At 39.0% G+C, this 10,408-nt stretch overlaps 1 protein-coding gene across 2 annotated transcripts; it reads left to right on the top strand.

Moving 5' to 3' along the window:
• The first annotated feature begins 7,255 nt into the window (after positions 1-7,255).
• On the top strand, positions 7,256-9,484 carry LOC115678648 (uncharacterized). 2 transcript variants are annotated; one of them, XM_030602047.2, is made up of 2 exons: positions 7,256-7,474; positions 7,885-9,484. In XM_030602047.2, exon 2 carries the CDS (start codon positions 8,008-8,010, stop codon positions 9,247-9,249), a length of 1,242 nt encoding a protein of 413 aa, XP_030457907.1. In that variant the 5' UTR covers positions 7,256-7,474; positions 7,885-8,007; the 3' UTR covers positions 9,250-9,484. The 2 variants fall into 2 exon arrangements, with proteins under 2 accessions (XP_030457907.1, XP_030457908.1); XM_030602048.2 differs by having other exon boundaries at positions 7,257-7,474; positions 7,954-9,484.
• Positions 9,485-10,408: the final 924 nt, after the last annotated feature.

The following is a 10,408-nucleotide window of genomic DNA, read 5'->3' as shown; positions in this document are numbered from 1 at the left end:
TTTGAACTCAGAACATACCCTACATACCTTGGAACCTGGAACCTACAAGTTTTCACCGGTCAGGTTCTTAGATTTTAGGGTAGAACCTAGAACAATGCTCACCCTTATAAGGTAAGGAGTTTTTGGATAATTTTCTTAAAAAGGAACATACCCTTCCTTCCTCAAGTTATATGCTCACAAAGAGCGGAAGAGATCATACATTCTCTAGAAAAGCTAGTAAGTATGTGTGCTGTCAATAATCTACCTTGGAGGAACATATAACATGGGATATCTAAACCTTTTAGTCCTATTAATACGACAAATGCATGCCAATCGCTTTATCCATATGCATCGGGTAAGGCTCAATCAATTGGATGACATGTGTACATTATCAAGAACTCTTATAATACACATTTTTAAATGAGGATGAATGTTACCCTTAGTCTGAAGCATTTACCTCCACTAAGGTTTATACATCAGAACTAGGTCTAACAATCAACAACGAGAAAAAAGTCCAACAATAAAAAAAAACAAGAAAATAAGGTTCCACCTATGCGTACTAGGTCTAGCAACTCATATCGACAGCATTTTTATACATACGATTCGGACCGATGTCTACCAAAAATTAGCAAGATACGACATATATCTCAATCTTTTAAGGAGGATATTTTTTTATCTATGGACTCGTATATGGTGCACAAAGGAAAATTGGATAAAATAGTTGATAAAAGAAGTTCAGGCAACTTAACAAAGCTTTGATATTAGAATCTTTAAGCAAGAATTTATCTTCTATTTTTTCAATCTTGTTTTCTAAAATCTTGACCCATTTTATGTGGTCCGAGTTCTAAATGTATTTATGTAGTCATTATTTGGGTGGGTCTTTACTTATGAGTAGTATCGAAGCCATCTTTAATCAAATGTGACTAATGAATGACATTGGAGGACCTCGCCCGTCCAACATGAGACTTGTGGCGTACAAGCTCTCCCCACTTATAGCACATTCTCATTGGTATTGATCTCTATTCCCTAGCCACATTTCCCCCACTCATATGTGATTTTATTTATTGATCCAAGAAGAATGCTAGAAGTCGCACCTTATCTGACCTTTGTTGTCCCAACGATCACTTTTTGTTCTCGTCGAAGTGACTAAGCTCTTATTCATCTTGAACCACGCGTCCACTGGAGGAGGTGTTCATCTTATATCATCTATCATGATGCGATCCTTTTCACTTAAGGTAAGCCCTCAAAATAAGTACTAAAATCGTGACCATTCAATGGCGGTTGTTTACTTTTGAGTTTTGAATAACATCACAGTGGCTCCTTCATTAATTTAAAGGATCAAGATGTTATAAAAAATTTCTGCGATCTAACCCACTTCATGCGGACCAAGGCCCCAAAAGAAATGCTTCAGAGTGTATTCGTCAGACAGTAGGATTTATTCTACATGTACAATGTACATATAGGGTCATTTTGGGTTGTATAAGCTGGCACAAACAATGATGTCAATACTCTTAAGCAGGCGGATCTGTGACACCTCAAATTCGCACATGCAATGTGAGGGAGATGGTTGAACAAACATATTGGTAGCGTTCTTTTGTATTTGTTTCCTTCAAAGAGAAACTACAGAGAAGGTGTAAGGATATAACGATTTATGAATTATTTCACCTTGAAAGTAAGAAGCTTAATTATAAGGATAAATTCATCATAAATCTTAAAATTTGTGACAAATAACAATCAACCCTTAAACTTATAAATAGTTCGGTCAAGTTAAAAGCTTATCCAAATAGTACAATCGAGTCGCTCCAATAAGTACGTTAATTTTAACTATCAAAAAAAATTCCACGTCCATAAATTTCATTTATCTCTCTCTCCTAGTTGGCTTTAAGGCACTGAAGGTGGTTCCAAACACACTGAAATGACACTATTAGGTTGCGCATGGCAACTATTCTGTGCCCGGAAACAGATTCTGCTCAGAATTTATTTTTTTTGTTTCCGTTTCCGGGAATAATTTCTAAGCATTTGAAGGCGTTTGGTAACTGCCCAAAATTTATATTCTTAGAATAGAAAAAGAACAGAAATGCGTTTGGTAACTACACAAAATTTCTTTTTATTAATAATTTTTTAATATTTTCTTTCTCTCTTTTTTTCTTTTTTTTTTCTTTTTTTTCCTTGGCCACGGCCGGCGAGGGCATCGCGGCCCTCGCCGCCAGCCTCGCAGGTCGCGACAGCGAGGTCGGCCTCGCCATGGCCGGGCGAGGCTTGACCTCGCCCAGATCTGGCGAGGCCAACCTCGTTGTCGCCACCCCCCGCGACGGCGAGGTCGGCCTCGCCTTGGCAAGGCGAGGCTCGACCTCGCCCAGATCTGGCGAGGCCGACCTCGCCGTCGCCACCCCTGGTGACTGCGAGGTCGGCCTCGCCAGATCTGGGCAAGGCCGACCTCGCCGGCCCTGGCCAGTCGCTGGTGGCTGGTCACCGGGGGACGGTCATCAATGGCTGGTCACCGAGGGACGGTCACCGGTGGCTGGTCGCCGGCAGCGGGCCGGGAAGAAGATGAATAACAAATAAAAAAGAAATAAGAAAATCAAGAAGAATCAAAAATGGAAAAATTGTTCCAAAATCAAGAAGCTACTTTTTTTTACTTCTTGATTCTGTTTCAAAATTGATTCTGGGAACAATTTTTTTGCAAATTCGTGCCCGGGTACAAAATTTTTAACAAACGGATTTCTGTTCCCAAACTGATTCTGGAAACAAAAGAACAGAAATTTTTACTATTTGGCAAGTTGCCAAACGCCCCCTTAGATTCACCAACGAAACCCTCTCACACTGAAACGACATTATTGAATCTCATATTTAATGAGGTGTATGGGAAATTGGGTAAAATGGAGAAAAAGAAATTTTGGGTGGAAAATTTTTAACAATTAAAAAAATTTGTTTGTAAGGAAAGGATGCACGATGTAAAATAGTGGATATTTTCTTTGCATTTTCCTCCCCCACTTTGCTCCCAAATATAACAGGATTCTTTAAAACCTTTATTAAGCACTTAGAGATGGGGAAATAAAATAAAAAGTAAACGATAGCGCCGAAACATATTAAAAATTTAATTATTGTATTTTATTATTAGTTTGATAAGTTTTGTTTAATTAAATAGACCATATCATTTATATTTAGCAAGATAAAGTTGGTTGATCTAAGTAAACTATGTGGTTTGATTAGTATTATTCAAATAAAGAATTATATTGTTCGTGAATATAGTTGAGCAGTTATATTTAAATCAGACTATATCATTGGAATATATATTTTGAAGAGACTTTCTCTTTATTTATATTTAGATTCAGTCAAAACTAACATTTTGGGGCCAAAATCAATAAACTAATGCTTATTAATCTCAAGTGGGACACGTGGTAAATTTATGTCATGTGACTTACCGCGCGGCCTTCATGGAGGCAAACTAAAGTGCCACATGGTGACCACATAGAGTGAAAAATCTCTCAACTCTGATTTTGTATATATAATACATGGAGAAGATAATAGATTGGCGTCTTGGAAATTGAAGATAGAACTATATTTTCCTTAAGTCACTCTTCTGATTTGTGAGTTGTAAAATGGACATCATTCACATGCAAAATAACTTAATACAAAAAGTTATTTACGAAAATTGTCCAAAAAATCCTAAATATATTGTACGGCAGCCAATTCAGTTCTAAATCTTTTAATTATACCAATTTAGTTTTAAAAATTTTAATAATTTACCACTTTAGTTCTTCCGATACATTTTGACCTGAAAATCGTTGACGTGGTGGTCTAGTCATCACCGGCCATCCTACGTGGTACGCCCAAAGCTGAGGTGGACAATTTTTGCAAATTTTTTCTCTTTTTTTCTTTTCTTTCTTTTTTTGCCTTTTTCCCTCCATCGGCCATTACCAAGCCTCGTCGATGGTTGGCGGAGGTCACTAGCTTCAAGCAAGGGCAACCCTCGCTGGATCTGGCGGCGAGGCTAGACCTCGCCCAAACCGGCCCTTGTGTATGGCTGGTGGAGGAAGAAAGAAAGAAAAAAAGAAAAGAAAAGAAAAATGGAAGAAAAAATAACTAAATAATTGTCAATTTGTCCACATTAACGTCAGCTGTCCCAATCGTGCCACGCAAAACGACTGGTATCCACGTCAGTGATTTCCGATCAAAATTGGTCGGAAATGCTAAATTGGCAAATCGACAAAAGGTTTTGAATTAAATTGGAACAATTGAAATGTTTAAGACTAAATTAACAAAATTGAAAGGTTTAAAACTGAATTAGCTGCCGTACAATGAACTTTTTGACCATTTTTCATTATAAATGTAGTTGTTGTCCACGATTGTTACCCATCAATCAAAAGGGTAGTTCAAGGAAGTTTCCGATAATATGTTTGAAAAGATAAAAGGGTTAATATCACGAAAAACCCCAAACTAGTACATCTGTGATAAATTTACCCCAAACTAATATTTTGACCAGTAAAAATCCCAAACTAGTACATTTATGATAAATTTACCCTCTATTAGTTTATGTTAAATTGAATTAATACCACAAAAAATCACAAACTGATACACCTATGATAAACGGAGCGTAAACCATAAAATCGGTACATCAGTTAACTGTCGCGTGTCATTTAACAAAATAATTTGACAGTAAAATTTAACGAAAACAAACTGAGGGTAAATTTGTCACAAGTGTACCGGTTTGGGATTTTTTGTGGTCAAAAACTTAGTTTGAGATAAAATTATCACGGGTGTACCAGTTTGAAGTTTTTTTTGGTATTAACCTAGGATAAAAACCCTGACAAAAACCCTTTCCTCTCCCCCCGGTTGTCATATGCTTATTTATGTTAATTTCACATTTGTGTGATATTCATATGCGTAATTCATCAATACGGCAAGCAATTTTTTACAAGAAATATTTACAGGAGACCCGCTAGATAGGTAATTGAGGTCTAGTCGGGTTTAGTAAATTGGTCAACTCGTTTATACACGAGTAGTAAATTTGTTGCTCCCGGGTTGTCCCGTTTGGAACACATTTAGACATGTCTCCAATTAAACTATTCAACGTGTTACCCTTTTGACACAACACCTTATACACATTTGGGTAGATCTGTAAAACGGGTGAGTCAGCTCGGGTTTAAGTCGGATCGAAAATAGTCTGACCCAAATTAATTCATTTCTATGCAATACAAATTCAGTAATCCATACTCGATCTGACCCATATTACTGAAATATTTTTGTATTTAACTTAATTTAGGAAAAACTCATATCCAAACTAAGGTTAAAGTACGAAATGAGCAAGCACGAGATCGAGTGAGAGTGAGAGGGAGTGAAGAGAGTCATAGAGGTGAGTTGGGTTTAAGTAAGTTATGAACCTATTTAACACCCATATTAAATTCATTTATGACCATAGAGTTGGGTCTAAATCCATTTATGACCCATTTAATGAATATAGCTAATCCATAAAACAACTCAGCCTATCAAATATGAGGTAAACATATGTTAGAACACATTTTACACATTGACATTTATATATGAAACTATATTTTGAATGTATTAAAAGCTTCAAAATGTGTAACCAATTAATCAAATCTTTGGTGTTTCGATTTTCATGAATACAACACGATCAATAAATGTCTCATTATCGGATTAGATTTAAATTTGACACAATACGATTATGACATAAAGAGACGATGGATCTATTTGAGGCCAACTTTACATATTGATAATAAAAAAAGGTTATTTTTTTTAGCCAAAAAATATAAAAAGGTTCTTTAATTTTATTTTTTTCTTACTTTGAATCATAATTCATCTATTTTACTGATTAAAATTCACATTATCTCATGAAGTAAAAAGACTATTGAATAATGTTAGCTATTCTAAAGATGAACATTAACGAACGAAATTGAGTCTCAAATAAACCCACAATTGTTAAGTATTCTGAAAGGCCAAATTACACGTTTATTAACCTGGTAAACATATAATGACAAAAATATATATAATATACATGCGAATAAATAATAAGAGAAGGAAAATCATGAAATTAAGTGGCCATTACCTTTTTTTTATTTGGCAAGACGAATTTCATATTTTGCACAAATATATATACACATATATAATATAATTACTTAAATAAAAAACAAGAAAAATGCCATAAAAAACTATAAATTATGCCTACTGTGACACATTTACCTTAAAATTTTTTTGTAATACCAAAAATCCTGAACTTATATCTGTGTAACACATTTGCTCTCCGTCAAAATTCCGTCAATGAGAACCATTAAAAAACTACCTACATGGACGCCGGAAAGAAAATAGTGTTGATATGACGCCACATGGCTTAATTGAAATAAGAAATAACGTTATTTTGGCTGAAAAATCATTTAACAGAACATTTTTTTATAGCATATAATGGAACTTGACGAAGGGTAAAAGTTTAAAGTTTCTTTATGTCACAAGAAAAAGTTTAGAATTAACATATCACAGTGAGCATAGTTTGGTATTTTTTATGTCAAAAAAAATGTTTAAAATAAATGTGTTAAAGTGGTTATAATTTGGTATCTTTTGTGACTTTTTCCCAAAAAAATATAGGAAAATGACACAAACAGTCCCCGAACTTTGGCCCAATATGAAATGTGGTTCCTGAACTTTTAACCCAATTTGCAATGTGGTCCCTGAACTTTGAATTTGTTTAATGTCGTTCCTAAACTTTTAGTGCATGTTTAATTTAATCTCCGAACTATATGAAAATGCTTAATGTAGTTCTTTCATTAATTCAAGATCAGGACTATATTGAACATTTTCATGCAGTTCAAGGACTACATTAAATATATACCTAAAGTTCGGGGACGAAATTGAACAAATTCAAAATTCAAAAATCACATCGAACATTATGCTAAAGTTCAAAGACTATACATTACACAATGAACCAAAGTTCATAAACTGTTTATGTCATCACGATGCCTCGAAGTATCCTATTCAACTGCGGGACTCGCGATTATCCGACACGTGCTTCGAATCGCATGGCGCGAACGCGGGGCAACGTCAACAAACGCAACCGAGTGCTCGGACCCCCAAAAAAAATAAGAGCCAAAAGAAAAAAACGAAAATGAAAAAGAGGAAAGCGGGGGGCACTTGGGACAGAATAGTAATTTCGCGAAATCTGCCAAAGCTTTCGTTTCAATCCCGGTCGTTCACGTAGCGACGTCTCCCCCCCTCGGTTCCCTTGCGTACTGTGCGTACGCGATCACCTCCTCTCGCTCCCTCTCGTTCCTCTTCGCTGCCAATTGCGAGAGAACTCACCCCATCCCTCCCAAGCTCTCTCTCTCTCTCTCTCTCTCTCTACCTGCGACGGACGGTGATGGGTAATCATCCACGGCAGGGTCGACCGGGAGTTGGCTCGGCGCGGCGGCGCTGATTCCGCGGCCACCGCCGGCGGCGAAGGGATCCGGCCCCAGCAGCAGCGAGATCTCCGCTCGCGCCTCAGGTCTTCCTTTCTTTCTCCGCTTTTCCCGTATACCCTTTTGCTTCCCGGTTCTTGATTTCGCGCCGCTCCCCCCTGTCCCTTGCTCTGATGATGTGGGGTGGGGTGAGGGGGTTGGGGCGGCTCTTCCCGGGGACCCGGTTGACTTTTTTCTTGGATTTCGATTTGGGTGTCCGGCGGGACGCAATTGGCCTCGCGATCGGCGGTGGGCTCTGCCGATGTTCGAGGGGTTTCGTTGTTTTTTTGCGCTCTGGCTTCTGGGTTTTAAAGTTTGGGGCTTTTCTTGACGTCTGAGGGTCTCTTTTTTTAAGGTGTTCTTGGTCGTGCGCTTTCTTGAATCAACACGGGCGGCAGCGGCGGCGGCTTGTGTTGATGATTCCGCTGATGTTCTGCTTTTTTTTTTTTTATCGAAGAGGGAATTCCATGGCTTTTGTGTCTCCAGCTCTTGAGTGAATCTGCTGCTCTTTGCTTCGCTCGTGCAGTTTGAGAAAGGCTGTTCGAGGTCGTTCGGCTTGTGAGGAGCATAGTTCCGTCCAATGGCAGAGGAGACGTCTGATACTATGAACCTGGATTTGAATCTGGGACCCGTTTCCGATCGAGAGCTGGATGTGTCCAATCGAATTGCGGATTTTGAGACCTGGTACGAGGGACAGCTTCGGAGGATGAGAGAGGCTAGCAGGATGAGGGAAGCTAGGTTGAGGGGTCGGCAGCGGTGGAGACGGCGGGCAGCTCGGATTTCGCCGGATGCTCGGAACATTTCCATGGACCTTGATCAGCTGGTGATTGACTCGGGTAATGTGACGACCTTACACACCGGTGAGGGGAGTGCTCCTGCTGAGGATAGATTAGGAGAGGAGCCCAAAGTTTGTGAGAACAACGCGAGTTTTCTAGTAGATGCCAAGTCAGAGAAGAAGGATGACATGGAGAAAGGCAGTGAGACTGAGGGGAGCTTTTTCGATTGCAATATATGTTTGGACTTGGCTAGAGACCCTGTTGTGACTTGTTGTGGTCACTTGTTTTGCTGGCCATGCCTTTACCAATGGTTACACATTCACTCGGATGTGAAGGAATGTCCTGTTTGCAAGGGAGAGGTAACTGTTAAGACCGTGACTCCAATATATGGGCGTGGGAACAGTACTTGTAAGCCTGAGGAAGATTTGACTCTCAAGATCCCCATGAGGCCTAATGCACGTCGTGCTGAAAGTTTCAGGCAAGTTGTTCAGAGATCTCCCCTGCATTTCCCTATGGAGGACATCATTCGGCATCTTGGGAGTAGAATTGATTTGACCCAGGATATGACTGAGCCGCCGGAGTCTAGTGATATCCGTGAAACACCAAGGAGTAATTCTGTACTAAATCGAATTTTGACTAATCGTGGAATGCGTAGAGAACAAACTGCAACTGTGCCGCCGCCTGATGATGATGTTCATTTTCTGAGGGACAACATTCCTAATACTGATCGGAGAGAGAGCCGCCGACTCTCTCTATTGATTAGAAGAACACAAGCTCATAGAAATGCTACAAGTCCTATGGAAGCATATTTGCGCGATTATAATCTAGGAAGAAATGAGGAGCAGCCTCCTTCGGTTGACGATAGAGATTCTTTCTCAAGCATTGCTGCTGTAATAAACTCAGAAAGCCAAATGGATACCGCTGTTGAGATTGATTCAATGGTATCCCTTTCAACTTCATCTTCAAGAAGAAGAGGTGATGCTTCTAGGACTTCAGATGTTGACAGTGGGGATTCTCGTGCAACCAGGAGGAGGCGACTGGACTGAAAGCATACTCGACCAATCAAGTATTCATACTCTACATCTGTACAAGCGTGAATTGTTGCTTAAAAACTGCTTCTGCAGCTCTGCTTTAGTCTCATTTTTCTTCCAGATAGTTGTGGCTCAGGTAATTATGAAACTTTTGAACCCCTTCTGCTTTGTTTGGGTTATAAGTTACTTAATATAGAATCTTCAGTACCTTATGAATTGCAAATCAAGATGTGGTGGGGTTGGATGTTAAGCGTTTAGCTGTTGATCAGCTTCAGGCACTTCAGATATGAGTCTTGACTCATGCAATAGTATTAAACAAAAAGAATTTGAAAAAGAATCTGTCACGTTTCTTTGCTGTGTAGTGATGAGTGGTGCAGAACTACTAGATATTAGATGTTTGCTTGAGATTTGATCACTGTTGATCACTCAAAATGAAGAATTTGTCCTTTTACGCTGCCATGTCCACGCATTAGTGACTTCGTTTCAACTTGCGTGGACTTATTGAGCAAGTAATCAGCTTAATTGGGTAAAGGACCTTGTTCTATCCAAGAGAATTTGTAGATCAATGACTTGCCTTTGGAAAAGTTCATGCACGATGAATAGTTTGTCAATTTCTGACCCCCAGATGATTCCTGAGTTCATATGGACATTCACGCGGTGAGTATGACATCCTAATTTCTTGCTGTTTTTGTTAAGATTCAGTTCTATTGGCTCATTCTGACAATGGCTCGATGAGTTGTTCTTCGATCGAAACAGATTTTGGTGGATTGAGATGGCTTGGAGTCGGTAATGTGGGCTAGGTTGAGAAGTTTTGCACTATTCTTCACTCTCTTTCGAGGGCCAGGTGGACAATCGCTGTCTTTTTATGGCTACTAACTCATGCATCCTCTTCAAAAGGCTAAAAGCACTTTGGAATGATGGTAATTCATCGCTTGCACAGAGGTTGTGGATGCTGATATATGCATTCCCATTGAGCATCTGGTCATATGGTCATATTATATGACATGAACTGGCCTATGTATGACATAGCAATACAAAATGTCTCGTCCTAATAAAGAGACTGAGTGACATATCTATTCTTTCATTGACATATAGAGGCATTCTTGAACAAGCAGCTTCTTGCTGCTGCTTTTGAATTTTATCATTCAAAGCTGCGTTTCTCCTTGTGCTTCTT

The sequence above is a fragment of the Syzygium oleosum genome, unplaced genomic scaffold, assembly GCF_021117445.2.
Source record: "Syzygium oleosum isolate NSW1041296 unplaced genomic scaffold, Sole_v2.1 Sole_v2.10, whole genome shotgun sequence".
Classification (NCBI taxonomy): domain Eukaryota; kingdom Viridiplantae; phylum Streptophyta; class Magnoliopsida; order Myrtales; family Myrtaceae; genus Syzygium; species Syzygium oleosum.
This window is presented reverse-complemented; position numbering and strand designations above follow the sequence as displayed.